Source organism: Amphiura filiformis, chromosome 3, assembly GCF_039555335.1.
Source record: "Amphiura filiformis chromosome 3, Afil_fr2py, whole genome shotgun sequence".
Classification (NCBI taxonomy): Eukaryota; Metazoa; Echinodermata; class Ophiuroidea; order Amphilepidida; family Amphiuridae; genus Amphiura; species Amphiura filiformis.
Window position 1 is genome coordinate 36,869,863 of NC_092630.1, and position 19,686 is coordinate 36,889,548.

The following is a 19,686-nucleotide window of genomic DNA, read 5'->3' on the forward strand; positions in this document are numbered from 1 at the left end:
CGATATTGGAGTTTTTGCGTATCAAAACTAATATTATAATAAATGTTTAAACATGCTTAACTTCATTACTTTTAGTATCGCAAAACCTCCAAAATCGGAGTTTTTACGCCCGTCATAAAACCTCCGATATTGGAGTTTTTATGTATCAAAACTAATATTATAATAAATGTTTAAACATACTTAACTTCATAACTTTTAGTATCATAAAACCTCCAAAATCGGAGTTTTTAGCCCGTCATAAAACCTCCGATATTGGAGTTTTTATGCGTATCAAAACTAATGTTATAAAATTGTTTAAACATGCTTAATCTTAATTACTTTTAGTAATAGTATACATAAAAACTCCAAAATCGGAAAACCTCCATTTTTTAAATTGAATATATCGGACCCCTTGAAATGTCGATAATGTATTCAAGTCATTACAATTGAGAAATCTTTTGTCGGTATATGTGATGCAACCTCATTGAAACCTCAATAATATATTCAAGTCATTGCAATTGGGACATCATTTGTCAATATACGTGTGATCTGCCGACAATAAACACCGCTAATGAGTTTCCTATTCACCTTGGCTTATCTTATAGGAGAGTAAGGCGCTCTTTATGGGATTAGCTTATAAGGCGCTCTTTATGGCAACAATTATTCCTACTTTACCCAAAGTTATTTAGGATAAGCCAAAGTTTATCGATGTTCTTTTGAATTAGTTATTCATGCAACACTTTTAAGTTTCATGAAAGTTTTGGCAAATTTAAAAAGAAAGGGAAATATTGTTAAGATTTCACCAAAAAATAATGATAAAATAAAGGATAATAAAACATATTTCAAGTTGAATTAAATGGTGGATTTGCGTATCCACACGAATAGCATAATAATATTTAAACTTCCGAAATGTAATACTTTTAAACATGCTTAATCTTAATTACTTTTAGTATACATAAAAACTCCAAAATCGGAGTTTTTATACCGTCATAAAACCTCCGATATTGGAGTTTTTATGTATCAAAACTAACATTATAATAAATGTTTAAACATGCTTAACTTCATTACTTTTAGTATCACATAAAACCTCCAAAATCGGAGTTTTTACTGCCCGTCATAAAACCTCCGATATTGGAGTTTTTATGTATCAAAACTAATGTTATAAAATTGTTTAAACATGCTTCATTTTAATGACTTTTCGTCATACTATACGTAAACTCTTCACCATCGGAGTTTTTGCCCGCGCCACAGGTGCTCCGCTATTGGAGTTTTTGCGTATCAAAACTAATATTATAATAAATGTTTAAACAAGCTTAACTTCATTACTTTTAGTATCATAAAACCTCCAAAATCGGAGTTTTTAGCCCGTCATAAAACCTCCGATATTGGAGTTTTTATGTATCAAAACTAATATTATAATAAATGTTTAAACATACTTAACTTCATAACTTTTAGTATACATAAAACCTCCAAAATCGGAGTTTTTAAGCCCGTCATAAAACCTCCGATATTGGAGTTTTTATGTATCAAAACTAATGTTATAAAATTGTTTAAACATGCTTAATCTTAATTACTTTTAGTAATAGTATACATAAAAACTCCAAAATCGGAAAACCTCCATTTTTTAAATTGAATATATCGGACCCCTTGAAACGTCGATAATGTATTCAAGTCATTACAATTGAGAAATCTTTTGTCGGTATATGTGATGCAACCTCATTGAAACCTCAATAATATATTCAAACCATCGCCACGCGAAACGAAATGGACCAAAGATTTGACAAATATCAATGATACAAATGTGAAATATACTAATACACAATATGAAATTCAATGACCGAGAAATGAAAGTGCGAACTTCTCTGGGAAAACCTATATTATTTCGTTAATGCATATTTTGTTAAAGTATGTTTCGGCAATATGGCAATATACATATGCTACATGACTTACTTTCTTTGAAGTTTAATAATAATACTAACGATAAAAATTCTAAAATTTTCTTGTAGTTACAGACTTATTCGTAATAATAAATAAATAAACAAATAATTAAAAATGAATCATTTTTAAGGATCACGACATCGCCCGTATATGATGATATTTCTAAAAGAAAATAATAAAGTACATTTAGAACTCACCAATTTCATGATACTTCTCACATTGCTTTTCAGCGCCTAACAAACACCGCTGCATACTCCTTTTCAGATTGTCATTTCGTTTTCCGTATGATGCCATTGTAGAACAGAGCAAATTGCGACGAAGAGCGAATAATAATTGAACGTTGATTTACTGTTGTTGATTAGCTGATCGATTGATCGTTGATCGAATGACAATTTTAACGCTGGTGCGCTATATTTATACATCCCACCGGACATGCCGGAAGCGATGTGATTGGTTGATGGAGCAAGTTATTTTCAACTATTGTGGTTGTCCAATCGTAATCGTATAAACGGCGAAATTTACATAATGAAGACTCTTTATCGGTGACAGAACCGATGTGATTGGCTAAAATAGTTATTTTAATCATTGTTGTCTATTTAATCTAATAACCATCGGGGTAGTGGGGGCTTGGGGCGCTCGCCCATGGCAATATATCAAATTAATTTCAACTTAAACAATAGCTCATATCATATTTAACAATTTTAACTGTATGTGTAAAATTGGGTTATATACGTCTTAGGATTTGAAACATTTACTGTTTTAAGGGACTGGCAATCCCACTGACAATTTAGGCCTTCTTGTCTTTTCCTCCTTATGAAATGTTCTTTATTTTGCAGTATTTTGAATTTATGGAAATAAATGAATGAATGAAAAGGGTTATGGTAAAAATTATCGTATTGATGCACAAATCCTCAAATTTTGGAGGTTTTGCGACCGAGCAGAACCTCGGATTCATGGAGTTTATGCGTATACTGATTATTGCAAGTTAAAACAATAATTATACTATTACTTTTGATGCGTAGAACCTCCGATTTTGAAGATTTTGCGTGAGCCTATACTAAAAATAATTCAATACGGAGTCTTTTTTATTTTTGTATATTGCAGACACGTAGTTAAAAACAACAACTGTTCAACAATACACTTAATAGAACTTGAAATATGTTAAGCAGTATTACCCTTTCTTTTATCATTATTGGTGAAATCTTAACAAGGGGTCTGATATATTCAATTAAAAAAAATGGAGGTTTTCCGATTTTGGAGTTTTTGCGTATACTATTACTAAAAGTAATTAAGATTAAGCATGTTTAAACAATTTCATAACATTAGTTTGATGCTAAAAACTCCAATATCGGAGTTTTTGCGAAGGGCGCAAAACTCCGATTTTGGAGTTTTTGCGTATACTAAAATTAATGAAGTTAAGCATGTTTAAACAATTTTTATAACATTAGTTTTGATACATAAAAACTCCAATATCGGAGGTTTTATGACGGGCTAAAAACTCCGATTTTGGAGTTTTTGTATACTAAAAGTAATTAAGATTAAGCATGTTTAAACAATTTTTATAACATTAGTTATTAAGATTAAGCATGTTTAAAAGTATTACATTTCGGAAGTTTAAATATTATTATGCTATTAGGTGTGGATCGCCAAATCCACCATTTAATTCAACTTGAAATATGTTTTATTATCCTTTATTTTATCATTATTTTTTGGTGAAATCTTAACAATATTTCCCCTTTCTTTTTAAATTTGCCAAAACTTTCATGAAACTTAAAAGTGTTGCATGAATAACTAATTCAAAAGAACATCGATAAACTTTGGCTTATCCTAAATAACTTTGGGTAAAGAAGGAATAATTGTTGCCATAAAGAGCGTCTTAAAAGCTAATCCCATAAAGAGCGTCTTACTCTCCTATAAGATAAGCCAAGGTGAATAGGAAACTTATTAGCGGTGTTTATTGTCGGCGGATCACACGCATGCCGACAAATGATCTCCCAATTGCAATGACTTGAATACATTATCGACGTTTCAAGGGGTCCGATATATTCAATACCAGGTCTGTCACCCCACAAAAAAAAAATCTCATCCGATTTTGGAGTATTTAGTATATACTAAAAAATTGAGGTTTTCCGATTTTGGAGTTAAGGGCTGGGGTATGAGCGTGTGGACAGTATTTATTTTGGGACATTAGAGCACATCAGACATATCAATTGCATTCTGAATACGAAGAATGTCATTCTGATATCAAATAATTTTGATTTTTGAATTTCGCAATTTAATACACATTTTATGGCAAATCATTAAAAATTGATATTTTCGATATTTAACAGTACTTGAAGTAAACTTTATAAATCTGATGATTTATATTAAGTGTATGTAGGTGGGATGAAAAGCCGACGATCAATTGAAAATTTTGACCTTTAGTATTGAAGATATGGAATTTTTTTCAAAAAACAAAAAAAAAAATTAGGTCTTTTGGGGAAAAAATCCATATCTTCAATATGAAAGGTCAAAATTTTCAATTGACCGTCGGCTTTTCCCCTACTACATACACTTTAAAATATATCATTAGATTTATATAATTTACTTCGAGGACTGTCATATATCAAAAATTTGAAAAATATCAAATTTTTATAATTTGTCATAAAATTTATATTATATTGTGATTTTCAAAAAATGAAAATTATTTGATATCAGAAAGACATTCTGCGTATTCAGAATGCAATCGATAGGTCTGAGGTGCTCTCATGTCCCACAAAAAATACTGTCGAAACGCCATAAACGCTCATTCTAGATCCCTTAAACAATTTTTATAACATTAGTTTTGATACATAAAAACTCCAATATCGGAGGTTTTAGTGACGGCGAGCTAAAAACTCCGATTTTGGAGTTTTTTAGCGTATACTAAAAGTAATTAAGATTAAGCATGTTTAAACAATTTTTATAACATTAGTTTTGATACATAAAAACTCCAATATCGGAGGTTTTGACGACGGGTAAATGCTTTAGTCCATTTTAGTATTATATGAATATCATGCCCTGGAGTCAAACACCGGATCGGATCATAGCATAATTGCACATCAACACTTTTTAATTATCAAATATAATACACAAGCTCAGTGCAGCCCCTTATACATTGTATCAAAAAACAATAGCACAAATTAATTTAATCAGTAGTTTGTCTCAAAGCTGTCCAAAAACTAATGTGAAATGCGTTTTTATCATGTGATTGTTTCAAGTTTCTCATGAGTTTTAAATAACATTTGACGACTTTCTGTGACTTCACGGGTGCAATTTGGTTCGAGAATATTCAGCAACACCATCGTTGTTGGGTGAACAAAAAATCGGAGATGGAATGTTGTGCTTAATTTTACACTAATTTCTTGAAAAAAAACCCTGTTTCTTGGACAAGAAACTAAACATGCACAAAAAACTAACGCACGCGTGAGCTTTGAGATAAACAATTAAATTCATTTGGCCTTATCATGATTATGAAGAAAAATATTATTTTATCCTTCATTAATTTATTCTTGTTCTTATCATAAACATAGACCATGGTGTGTACCACGTCACTGTCTGACAGTAAGCGAGCATGCGAATCGAGACAATTTACATTTTCATGAACATGTCTTACAATTTACAATTGGTTCAGTATAAATCAAAAACCAACAGGCCAGTTAAAATTGAGTTATATCATTGACCATGTTGACCTTAAATGACCTTATATCATGATGCAAGATTTTACATCAACATTTATATTTGACGTGTCATGTCAAAACAGGGATGTGAGAGTAGACAAAAGGAGAGACTTTTGGGCAGGTTGTCAATTTTGAGGGTTTTTACGTATCTTAAATATAGAGATATTTTGCTCCACAACGCCGTTTTCCCCATTGAAATCGGACATTCCCAAGCGAATATATTGAGTTCGTAAGTTATGGTATTATCAAATTGGAAATTGAGATATCGCGCATCGGTCTTTAAAAATATTATTGACAATGTTGAGAGTAGGAATTGCCTTGAAAAATGTCTCAAAAATACAAGATGCCAGTTATGGTTATGTTCCGGTTTTAAACTATATTGACTATATGAGACAATATTTTTAACATTAATAACATCACAAATTCGCAACAAACCCAAATTCTCCATTTTGGATCCTGCCCAAAAGTGTCCCCTTTTGACATGACACGTCACATATTTACATTCAATTTCGCATTATAAAATGCCATATTAAAAACAAGTGTTAATGGATTAACACGTTAAACCGTTAATGTGTTAAAATATTAACATTTGTGTTAAAATATTAATAAAAATTAAAATATCCAAAAACAAATGTTAATAGATTAACAGTATTTGAGAAACACGTTAAACCGTTAATGTGTTCAAATAATTAATATTCGTTTATATTTTAACACTCAACTAACGAAAGTAGCACGCCAAGACGGACGTGCGAACTTAAGCATGATGGCACTGTATGAGTCCCGCAAGGGGCTCTTTCTAGTTGAATCATTCATACAACTCTGTTAAAATTTCTCATCGCATAATATAAGCCCACGTGAAACATAAAATTGTCTGGATTCATATAAGACAAGTGTCCCTTCAAACGTTGTATTCCTGCATTCTCCTGTTCGTTAACCTGACTATTCAGTTCATTTATGCTGAGCAAAGTGCGATACGCTGCCATATTATAGCCTTCAGTACATGCCGTGTGGCCTCTCCAGTGAAAACGATCGACTAAAAAATATGAGTTCTTGAAGTAATGGGGCTCGCGATTAAGAGCATACTGATGCAGTTTACAGGCGTTATCGTAAACTATTACGCGTGGTGCCTTGTTGAAACGTGTAAGAAAAATCAAGAACGGGTGGCGAGGTGACTCGTGCGACTCCATTAATGTAAATCCATAACATATTCCATGTTCACAATACACAGTGAATATACCGGGTGATAATGTCTGGTGACCCCACGATTCTTTCCTGCACTCGTCGCCTGAACGTTGCATCCGATTCTTATCTGCTTCATATGTAGGGTCTGCGTGCTTGCGTGGAAGGGACGGGAAAAATTCATTCGCGTTTCCAGTGTCCGACATTCTAGGGTAGCAATGGGAGCGTGGTACAGGACACGTAGCCGTCGGACTATTAATCAACTGAAGTATCTCTTTCACGAGTTCACGTACTGGCACCGTCATTTCAGACACACATGATAGAAACTTTGCTAGCACAGGGCAATACCGTTGAAGGGTAGTAAGATCGGCGGCATTTTTAGCTTGGCGAACATCTAGTCCTTCTTGAACTATGCGACCCAATATATCATGGACTTCGCGAACACCAGATACCTGGAATATTCCACAAACGGGGGTATTACGTGAAAGTTCCGCATACAATGTTGCGTAGGGTTCTTCCATAAGCTTTCCAGGACGGCTGTATTTAGAAATAATATCGGCGCTTGTCTTATGTCCATTCTTGATCAGTTCACGTATCAAATGCTTCAGCTCACTAGCTTTAAGGCCACCTTTCTTTGCGCGATTCCTCCTCTTGCCTTGAACACCGCAAAGCTTGCCTACAAGTTTCCGTGTTGTACTATCAAAAAACACACGATCAGCGTGCTTACTTCCCCGGATGGGGGCTGTGGTTATTGTTGTTTCACCGATGATGTGAGGCAGCAAGTCTTTCCGGACGCCAACATCAGTGGCGTCGCATACAACAATATCTGGATCGGTTCCACACTTGGCACATGTGAAAAGCGTACAATAATCCAAATCTAACAATCTGGCGAAACAGTTCCATGCCCTGCGCAGCAGATAAAGTGGGATGAGACTCTGGGATGACATGCATTTGTTCGTTGCGAGCGACGTCTTGTGTAGGCCTGCAAGTGGCATTCCGGTATTTATCATTGCGTGCAGGAAATGAAATAGCACATCGTAATACACGAAGTTCCGATCATCTATGTTTAATAGCAGATCAGGTTGTCCATCATAGTGACGCCGACAAGAACACGAACCAACAGTGGGCCGATAATACACAGTCCTTGGAATATCGTCGTCGCAGTTTATACTCGAGTGGAGCTTATGAATCGTCACGCTTGTAGATTGGATCCAACTGTTATTAACGGGGCACCGGGAATCCCACTTGTTTCCATGCTCGCATACGTCGTCGTCACGCGGAGTTACTGGAACAAGTCTGTCTGGGAAGTCCATTCGACGCGCTTCGTAATCGTCGAAGACCGATTTCAATTGTGCAGGTAGCGGATATGGAATCTTCTCATTAGAAACGCAAGAAAACGATGTAGAACTTGTATGAAAAGAAAGTTCAGTCTCAATGGCAATGTCGTTGTCTTTTGCCCATGAACGATACGCATGTATATGCTCACAACGTGAAATGGAAGTTGTACACGTAAGGCACTTTAAACCACCTCGCAGTTTCGGGGCAGCCTCTATTACCCCATATGCCCCATCAAAGTAAACGGCAACAAGAAGAGGGTCAATGGCTAGCTGATCAATCTCAACCGTATCGTCGTCGCTATCATCATGATCAGTATCCGCTTCTTCAAGTTCAGGGAAGGGCAGGAACTGCATTGCCCGTCGATGCATGCAGTAAGCGTTCTCCTCATCGCTTACAAAGTCTTGCAACGATTCTACGTAGGAGTCCAAGGCTGCAATTCGCTGAGAACTTGTAACTGCCTGTGCACATGAGCAAACGTAGAGTTCTTTGGTTACAAGTCCATCACTGAACTCACACATTCCGACGATACAATATTTCCGCGTTAAAGTGCCATCCTCTTCGCCGTCCGCGACTGCATATTGTCCTCGTTTCGTTAGAGGGAAATATCTCCGCGAAGCCATCAAATTCGCAACGTATAGCTTCTCTGGATTAATCTGCAAAATAACGACAATAATGACATAAATTATACGAAATATAAATATATAACGAATCCCTTTACTATATCAACTTTTGTACTATTATTTATATGTTTAATGACTCATTAACTTATGTTTAACTCATTAATAAGTAACCATTCATTTAATAAAAAGTAACTCAGCCGTTAAAAATACGCCTATAGATTCAGAACTAATAATTGTTTTCACAATATTTCAACATAAATGAAGCATACTGCAGTTACTGTCCGTTTTCCTATACACAGTGCTCTTTCCCATTGACGCGTGACCTCTACAAATAGCCCTACGTTAAAAGTATGGGGATATGCCTAGTTAACGTCGCTGTGTGAAAATAACCGCCAATATTAAAAGTACTCTTCTAAAGTTCTAGAAAATATAGTTTTGTAACATGTCCTAAATTTTAGCTAATTTAGATGTTTGGAAATATGCGTACTTTGGTGTTTTAGTTAATGCTAATAAATCTTATCACATCTTACCTTTTTTGCGGGAGTTGTTACGTGCAGGCTCTTGATGCTATCAGATAGATCAACCACACTAGGACGCTCTATCTGGCTTGTATTCTTAGGTTTTGATTTGAGAAGCTGATTCTTTGTACCAGCACCTACAGACTTCACGTTGTGACGCGAGCGGACCTTCTCGAACGACAACATTATACCTGCAACAATAGACATAGAAACAAAATACGGTCAATATGACAAGTTGAGTTTAAAAAAATGAGCATGTTGATCGACTTGTTCATTTTGCAAATAACTATAATCATCCCAAAAGATCAAATACAAAAAAAAAAATGTCCTGACTAAATACTTCGAGCGTATACGAAAAAGATATACTGTTTACAATCTTGCGAGCATATATATATTAGACGCTTCCTATAATACCCGTAATGAAATAATAAATGGTCATAACATGAATTTCTGATAAAAACATTGTCATGGCATGCATTTCAGTGAAATATATACAATCTCGCAAGATAACATAAAAACTTCATCAGCGCCTTTACAAATGCGACGTCAAACATTTGTATTTGTCCTGACTGATTACTTCGAGCGTATACCTGTATACTGTTTACAATCTTGCGAGCATAATAAAGTAGACATTTTCAATTATATTCTACACCCGTAATGAAATAATTGTCGCAACATGAATTTCAGTTTGAAATAGTAAATAGTAATTGAATACCTATAGTGGAAGAAGGGCCCAACTCCATCAACACTTTTTTTGAGATACTAACAATAATTTGAAATGATATATGTCGCAATGGCAACGGTACAGGTCTTTTAAGATATGATAAATTCATTTTGGTAAAATGGAGTTGGGCTCTTCTTCCACTCAGGTATTCAATTACATGCATTTCAGTGAAAATAAAGATACCCAGCAAACACAAAAACGTTTTAAATAAGTTATATTTTGGCTTTTGGTTTCGGCAAAAACGTTTTAATAACATTAAAATGTCGGGTTATATAAAAGGTCATGAAAACGTTTTAAAACGTTTGGTATGAAAACACACTACAACAATATTTTTAAAATGTTTTCAAAATGTTATTGTAAACTATGTTCTTAAAATGTATTTTTCAATACGTTTTAATAACAAATAAATGTCGGGTTATATAAAGGCCATGAAAACGTTTTTTAAACGTTATTGAAAATATTTTGGGCAAACATTTTTACAAAAATATTTTTTCAACTAAAATAACATTCTGTTTAGAATGTTTTGTATCAAGTTTTAGAATGTTATTAAAAGCGTTTTTATACCCTTTATATAACCCGACATTTAAACGTTCTCTGTAAAACATTTTTGTTTGCTGAGCAGTAGATTATCAAAAAATTTTTTTTTAAGGTTATGACAACGTTTTATACTCTTAGTATACCCTTTATATAACCCGACATTTAAACGTTTTCTGACAACTTTTTATAACCTTTTGCGAATGATGTCGAAAACGTTTTGTGTTTGCTGGGTATACAATCTCGCAAGATAACATCAAAACTTCATCAGCGCCTTTACAAATGCGACGTTAAACATTTGTATTTGTCCTGACTGATTACTTCGAGCGTATACTGTTTACAATCTTGCGAGCATATAATAAAACAGACATTTTCAATGATATTCTATACCCGTAACGAAATAATTGTCATAACATGAATTTCAGTTTGAAATAGTAAATAGTAATTGAATACCTGAGTGGAAGAAGGGCCCAACTCCATCAACACTTTTTTCGAGATACTAACAATAAACACATTTATTTGGAAAAGTTTTAAGAGACGGACTGTTTTTATCTTGAGGGGACCTTTAGTACGGGTACATGAACATGCATTATAACATACATTTGAAATGATATATGTCGCAATGGCAACGGTACAGGTCTTTTAAGATATGATAAACTCATTTTGGTAAAATGGAGTTGGGCTCTTCTTCCACTCAGGTATTCAATTACATGCATTTCATTGAAAATATAGATATACAATCTCGCAAGATAACATCAAAACTTCATCAGCGCCTTTACAAATCGACGTTAAACATTTGTATTTGTCCTGACTGATTACTACGAGCGTATACCTGTATACTGTTTACAATCTTGCGAGCATATAATAAAGTAGACATTTTCAATTATATTCTACACCCGTAATGAAATAATTGTCGCAACATGAATTTCAGTTTGAAATAGTAAATAGTAATTGAATATCTAAGTGGAAGAAGGGCCCAACTCCATCAACACTTTTTTTGAGATACTAACAATAATTTGAAATGATATATGTCGCAATGGCAACGGTACAGGTCTTTTAAGATATGATAAATTCATTTTGGTAAAATGGAGTTGGGCTCTTCTTCCACTCAGGTATTCAATTACATGCATTTCATTGAAAATAAAGATATACAATCTCGCAAGATAACATCAAAACTTCATCAGCGCCTTTACAAATGCGACGTTAAACATTTGTATTTGTCCTGACTGATTACTTCGAGCGTATACTGTTTACAATCTTGCGAGCATATATATAATAGACGCTTCCTATAATACCCGTAATGAAATAATAAATTGTCACAACATGAATTTCAGATTAAAACATTGTCATGGCATGCATTTCAGTGAAATATATACAATCTCGCAAGATAACATCAAAACTTCATCAGCGCCTTTACAAATGCGACATGAAACATTTCTAAATGATAATCTCCTCTCATACCATTAATCACATTAAATAAAACATTTACATGTTCACAAAATATAAAAAATTAACAAACCGCGAAAGACTCTCTGACCGCGCAAGACGGGTAATCGCTAGTATAGTAAAATAGACATTTTCAATGATACCATATACCCGTAATGAAATAATTGTCATAACATGAATTTTAGTTTGAAATAGTAAATTGTCATAACATGCATTTCAGTCAAAATCTAGATATATTGTAAATATCGCAAGATACATGCACCATCAAAACTTCATCAGCACCTTTGCAAATGCGACATTAAACATTTTTATTTGTCCCGAATGATTACTTCGAGTGTATACTGTTTACAATCTTGCGAGCATAGATATAGTAATTATAATATACAGACATTTTCAATAATACTCAATACCCGCAATGAAATAATTGTCATACCATGAATTTCAGCGAAATAATAAATTGTCATAACGTGCATTTCAGCGAAAATAAAATACTATAATCTCGCAAGATAACATCAAAACTTCATCAGCGCCTTTACAAATGCGACGTTAAACATTTGTATTTGTCCCGAATGATTACTTCGAGTGTATACTGTTTACAATCTTGGGAGCATAGATATAATTATCATATACAGACATTTTCAATAATACTCAATACCCGTAATGAAATAATTGCCATACCATGAATTTCAGCGAAATAGTATATTGTCATAACGTGCATTTCAGCGAAAATAAAGATATATTATAATCTCGCAAGATAACATCAAAACATCATCAATGTTTCCAATAATACTCAATACCCATAATAAAATAATAAATTGTCATATTAAACATGAATTTCAGTTTGAAATAGTAACTTCCCAGCAAACACGTTTTAAATAAGTTATATTTTGGCTTTTGGTTTAGGTAACAACATTTTTAAAACGTTTTGTATGAAAACACACTGCAAGAATATTGTATTATATCAAGTTTTCAAAAATGTTTTTGGAATGTTATTAAAACGTTTTTATACCCTTTATATAACCCGACATTTAAACGTTTTTTGTAAAACATTTTGTGTTTGCTGGCAGTAGATTATCATAAAATGTTTATTAATGTTATGAAAACGTTTTATACCCTTGATACCCTTTATATAACCCGACATTTAAACGTTTTCTGACAACCTTTTGCGAATGATGTCGAAAACGTTTTGTGTTTGCTGGGTTACAATCTCTACGCAGGACAACCAATTCTTTTTGTTATGCAAGGCTCACTCAGTCATTTAATGAGGCAATACAAACGATCGAATTTGGTGTTGAAATGAGCAAAATTTTGAGTTACTCCTTTTCAATGTAAATGCTAGCATTGTGGATCGATATCTCTGGGTGCCCGGCCTGGCTACAGTGTTGCCAGAACTTCAATATAGCACGACTATGCATTTCTAAAGAATTGGTTGTCCTGCGAAGAGACTGGTTATGGATCTTTAAAGTCAAATGTCAAAATTCGGATTCCACAGGGGGAACAAAAATTGAAAAATGCTCTGATTTGGTTTCATATTGCTCTGCTTGCAGAAACATTGAAAAAAGAACAGTTTGGCATATCTCAGGTGGTTTGTTACCTGGGTAACAAGGCCAAGAAGATCTAATTCGATTGAGCCCTGTTGACCTTGACCTATTTTGAGACATCCAAAAGAATGAAACTTTTCTCGTTTTTATTTATTTTGGAACAATTTGAGATCGGTTGGACTAAAATCGGAGTACCGTGTACTGCCATTGTAAACGAATGTGGAACCCAAAATTTGAACTGGACTTTCGTCGATTCAATTAACGAGGTGCCATAATGTCCCGGATTAGATAGTGAATTTCAAAAACAATTGTACCCCCATATGGCCCATCAATCAAATTGTGATTATTTTGTCAAGTGTAAGGATACTTTTTGGCGCATTTCAACTCAGAAATATATTTCAACTTTAAAATCTCGTTTCACGTTTAGCACCCGGGTTTAAGCAGCACTTTAACTTCAATAATCGTGTAAGAACCGTTGTTTGGAAATTTTAAAAATGACATAGGGAGCTGTATCACGCGGGGGAGCTAGCGTGACAAGCGGCTAGGGGACAGGGGTAACATTGTCAATCAAATACTTCATCTATTGTGTCCAATACTTAATCCGATAAGCGACCAATGTATATCGATAAAAATAAGATCAAGATCTTGGAATTACACTATGGCGGTGCGCTTTCAAGGGCAAAAACAAGTTTATCTCTATTCGATCGAAGAGAATAATTATTACATTACAAGTTGACACTTGTTGCAATTTTTTGTGCGTATTTCTCCTGAAAAACGAGAAATTGTGGGTAAAGTTCAGCCTCGTACGTGTTCTTCCCCGTTTGAAGCGTACGTTGTTACTATGCGTTTGCTTTGTAATATTTAATCCAACTGAAACTATAGCATTGCAATATACAGGAAATCAGATACATGAGTTTGTGGACTTAACACGGTTTATATGCTAGTCTCAGATGAAATTCTAAGCTCAAATTATGTATTTATTTTTAGGCCTAATATTTCTCATGATATTGATATATATACATATGAATTATAATATCACAATTGTCTAATATATAAAAAAAAGAAGCGGCTGATTTTATCTATGTTTAAAAACCATTAAATTTGTAATACTTAATTTGGAATTTTTTTCTGTGAACAACAACAGTATACGTTCTGTCCATTGAGAGCGTTTATAGTCCGTTTTCTCACAGCGGGCACATCCCATTTCATGACGTCACCGTTTTTCTAGGCCAAATCTGTCTCGTTCACCGCTTAAGTTGGTTTTTGCGGAATATCAATTTTAAACGTCTTATTTTCTCAAAAAGGGTCATTTTCATTGTCCTCATAATATTAGCTTGCCAATGATATGATGTTGTTTTTGCAATAGACCTGGACTTTAATACTGTACGTGATTCAGCCAGGTATCTGGATTCAACAACAATTTAACGACTTAATTTATTCTTTATGATTACGATTTGAGAAAATAATGATAATAGTATAAGAATATAAGGTATGTAAGATTTCTTTTGTGAAAGAAATTAAACATTTTTTATCATAGGCCTAAATATGACGTAACGTTATACATTATATTATCCGCACGAACAGCATGACTATTTACTTGAAATCTAAGACGAAAAAATGTGTAATAATTAATAAAATAAACCATACCAATTCAATTTAGCAGAAAAATGTTACACTAAAATACGCTTTGTGATTTCTTTATTTGGTTAAAACTAAGCACTTTAATAATTCTCAACTTGCTAACACAAATACGAATGCGTCTTTTGAGTAGGCCTAATACGTATTTATTTTGTTTTGCAATATTATTTTTGATATTATTTATATATGGTGTTATTCAATTTTGAATTATTGTTCATTTATCCCAGCAAACACGAAATGTTTTCGTCATCATTCGCAAAAGGTTATATTAAGTGTAGGTCTATATAAAGGGAACTATTTCATAACATTCAAAACATTTTTTGATAACTTACTGCAAATATTCTCAAACATAATTAGACCTGTCATTATTTAAGTGGTGACAAAAAAATTGGCAAAAAATGTTTGCAAAAAAATATTTCTCAATAACATTTTGAAAACATTTAAAAAATATTTTTATAGTGTTTCCATACAAAACGTTTTACAATGTTTTCATGACCTTTGGCCAAATCCAAAGGCCTAACTTGCTAAATTAAAAACGTTTTGTGTTTGCCGGGATGGCCTTTCAGACCTTCACATTAAAATTTAGATTACTTGGTAGCTTTTATATTATAAATGGTCAATGATTTAATATTATTTATATTATCATTAGTTATAACATTGTGATGTTTTTTCATTATTATTATAAATTTTTATTTCATTTCCAATTGTAATACTTTATTTATTTAACTTTTATTCCATGCAGATTTATGCGCACACATTAAACTTGGTCAATTTCGCACAGTGGTCCTCTGGGGATATAATTGCCTATTGATTGGATTGGTGATGTCATAAGTTTAACTTTGGTAGACAATAGAATAACCATTGATTGACAAGGTTACAGTGAAAATTGATTTTTGTGGAGCGACCATGGCGGGTGCTGCTTGCCTTAAGGCCAAGAAAAACAAATATACCAGTTTCTCGTTTACCCGCTCGTTTACCTTCGCAATAATAGCAAATTCGAGTTTGTGTAAACATGTAGTTATGGTAGGATTGAGAGAAAATTTCGTTTATCAGTTTCGGTATTGATTTCAAACAGATATAAACCAGGAAATCCGGTATACCGATTCTGCCTACTTGCATATTCACACAGAAAATCTGTGACTTGAATTTCAAAAAAAACAAACAATTAAATTTCAAAAAAAAAAAAACGAAAAAAAAACCGAAATGGAAGCGGGGGGACGAGAAACTAGTTTATATTTTAATCGACCTAAATTACACAAAACAATAAAACTAAATCATCTTCTAGGTATCGCCCAAGAGAATTAAAAAATACATAGTATCTTACCTTGACAATCCCAAGCAGAAGGAGATGAGACGATGTAACTTTGTGTTTGAAGACTATGTAGACTCTGCAGGTTATTATTATGTACACACTATTATAACTGTAGATTTGAAGAATTCTCAGCTGATTATCTAGATGGTGACTGTTGTAGATGGTGATTATAATTATGATGAATTCGAACGATGGCACAGTTTAAATAATCAGAGAGACAAGCTACAGAGGGCGTCATGCACTGCACATGGGCCAATGAATGGCAACTTTCTGAAATGTCACGGCGCACCAATCAGCAATCAATCGGCATTTTACAATTCTATTATATTTCCTGTGGTGCCGTGCCGCGCCGTGCCGTGACCGCCGTCTCAATCGATCCCGATCTTTATTGCATTGTATTACTATCGCATTTGAAGTAGAATTATCGTACGGTATCACGGTATTATGTCAATGATTTTGAATAGGGCGTTGCATGCCAATCAAAATAATGACTGAAGCGTATACGATTGTGTGACATTTTATCCGCATTTTATTATTAGTCCCTATACTAGTAACTTATTTGTAACGTAAATCTTTTACAACGTTTAGGCCTACCGTCAACACTGGATAAATAGATGAATATAAATATTAATATCTTATTTATTAAATTTGCTAATTATAATCTAAAAAGATTTTTTTTGTATATTGCAGACATGTAAATTAATAGTAAAAAACAACAACTGTTCAACTTTACACTTAAAAGGGCATTTCATTTTTGTGTAGAAACTGAATCTGACATAAAAAAATGCATAATTATCAACTATCAACAAATATGAATATTGTCAGCTAAGATAAAAGTTGGGTTTTGTATACCGGTTCGAATTAACAAACAAACAACCCATTCGATCACCCCCCCCTCTCCCTCTCTATCTATCTTTGTGAACTGCTTGGCCTACCATATGTATTTTGTGCCTGTCTTTTTTTCTCTCCATACTTTACCTGCTGTTATGGTTTTCACACTTGCCCCAACCCATTCAATCCTTCACTGTTATTTAGATTTCTTTTATTTTTTGCTGCATGATCAATGTTTCAGACAATGCAGCTTTCTATCTTTTTCTTTTTATGATCAGAGATGGTCTCCACTATAATTGAGAGCAGGTCTCAAATTTTATTCCTTGAAAAAGAAAATTTATACTTTTCAAATGTCGATTTTTTAAACATTTATTATAACATACATGAAATAAATTTAATCTAAAACACTATTTGTAAGCATAGATAGCTATGTTGTAAGTTTTTCGGTAGTATTATGATGCACAAATCCTCAAAAATCGAAGTTTTGCAAAAACTCCGATTTCAGATTTTTACAACGTGATTTTTATAACGACGCTAAAACTCCGATTTTGGAGTTTTTAAGTATACTAAAAGTAATTAAGATTAAGCATGTTTAAACAATTTTATAACATTAGTTTTGATGCGAAAAAACTCCAATATCGGAGGTTTTGCGACCGACACAAAAACTCCGATTTTGGAGTTTTTGCGTACACTAAAAGTTATTAAGATTTAGCATGTTTAAACAATTATCATAACATTAGTTTTGATCATAAATCATGTATGTATAGTTACTATCGGAGTTTTATGGTTATAATTATGCTATTAGGTGTGGATACGCAAATCCTCCAACATTAACAACTGCACTTAATTCAACTTGAAATATGTTTTATTACCCTTTATTTTTTGGTGAAATCTTAACGCCAAAACTCCGATTTTAGAGTTTTTGCATATACTAAAAAGAATAAAATTTCTGATGTGACAAGTCAAAATTCAGAAGTGCAAGACTAATTTAGAAGTCAAAATTAATCATTGTCTTTGTGTAACAAATGCAACCCATTCGATCAAAACATCTATAGGAGACACCTATACTGAAAAAAGTATTACATTTCGGAAGTTTAAATATATAATTATGCTATTCGTATGGATACGCAAATCCACCATTTAATTCAACTTGAAATATGTTTTATTATCCTTTATTTTATCATTATTTTTTTGGTGAAATCTTAACAATATTTCCCCTTTCTTTTTATATTTGCCAAAACTTTCATGAAACTCCAAAGTGCTGCATGAATAACTAATTCAAAAGAACGTCGATAAACTTTGGCTTATCCTAAATAACCTTGGGTAAAGTAGGAATAATTGTTGCCATAAAGAGCGTCTTATAAGCTAATCCCATAAAGAGCGTCTTACTCTCCTATAAGATAAGCCAAGGTGAATAGGAAACTCATTAGCGGTGTTTATTGTCGGCAGATCACACGTATATTGACAAATGATGTCCCAATTGCAATGACTTGAATATATTATTGAGGTTTCAATGAGGTTGCATCACATATACCGACAAAAGATTTCTCAATTGTAATGACTTGAATACATTATCGGCGTTTCAAGGGGTCCGATATATTCAATTTAAAAAATGGAGGTTTTCCGATTTTGGAGTTTTTATGTATACTATTACTAAAAGTAATTAAGATTAAGCATGTTTAAACAATTTTATAACATTAGTTTTGATACGCAAAACTCCAATATCGGAGGTTTTATGCGACGGTAAAAAACTCCGATTTTGGAGGTTTTATGATACTAAAAGTAATGAAGTTAAGTATGTTTAAACAATTTTATAACATTAGTTTTGATACGCATAAAACTCCAATATCGGAGGTTTTATACGGCGCAAAACTCCGATTTTGGAGGTTTTATGATACTAAAAGTAATGAAGTTAAGCATGTTTAAACATTTATTATAATATTAGTTTTGATCACGCAAAACTCCAATATCGGAGGTTTTATGACGGGCTAAAAAACTCCGATTTTGGAGGTTTTATATACTAAAAGTAATGAAGTTAAGCATGTTTAAACATTTATTATCATGTTAGTTTTGATCATAAAAAACTCCAATATCGGAGGTTTTATGACGGGCTAAAAACTCCGATTTTGGAGGTTTTATGTATACTAAAAGTAATGAAGTTAAGCATGTTTAAACATTTATTATCATATTAGTTTTGATACATAAAAACTCCAATATCGGAGGTTTTATGACGGGCAAAAACTCCGATTTTGGAGGTTTTATGTATACTAAAAGTAATGAAGTTAAGCATGTTTAAACATTTATTATAATATTAGTTTTGATACATAAAACTCCAATATCGGAGGTTTTATGACGGCAAAAAAAACTCCGATTTTGGAGGTTTTGCGATA

General features: G+C 33.1%; 1 protein-coding gene across 1 annotated transcript; it reads right to left on the reverse strand.

Moving 5' to 3' along the window:
- Nucleotides 1-4,924: 4,924 nt before the first annotated feature.
- Nucleotides 4,925-16,788, reverse strand: LOC140147683 (uncharacterized). Its single transcript, XM_072169452.1, has 3 exons — nt 16,478-16,788; nt 9,283-9,461; nt 4,925-8,785 (listed from the first exon to the last, which is right to left on the reverse strand). Exons 2-3 carry the CDS (start codon nt 9,454-9,456, stop codon nt 6,425-6,427), a joined length of 2,535 nt encoding a protein of 844 aa, XP_072025553.1. The 5' UTR covers nt 9,457-9,461; nt 16,478-16,788; the 3' UTR covers nt 4,925-6,424.
- Nucleotides 16,789-19,686: the final 2,898 nt, after the last annotated feature.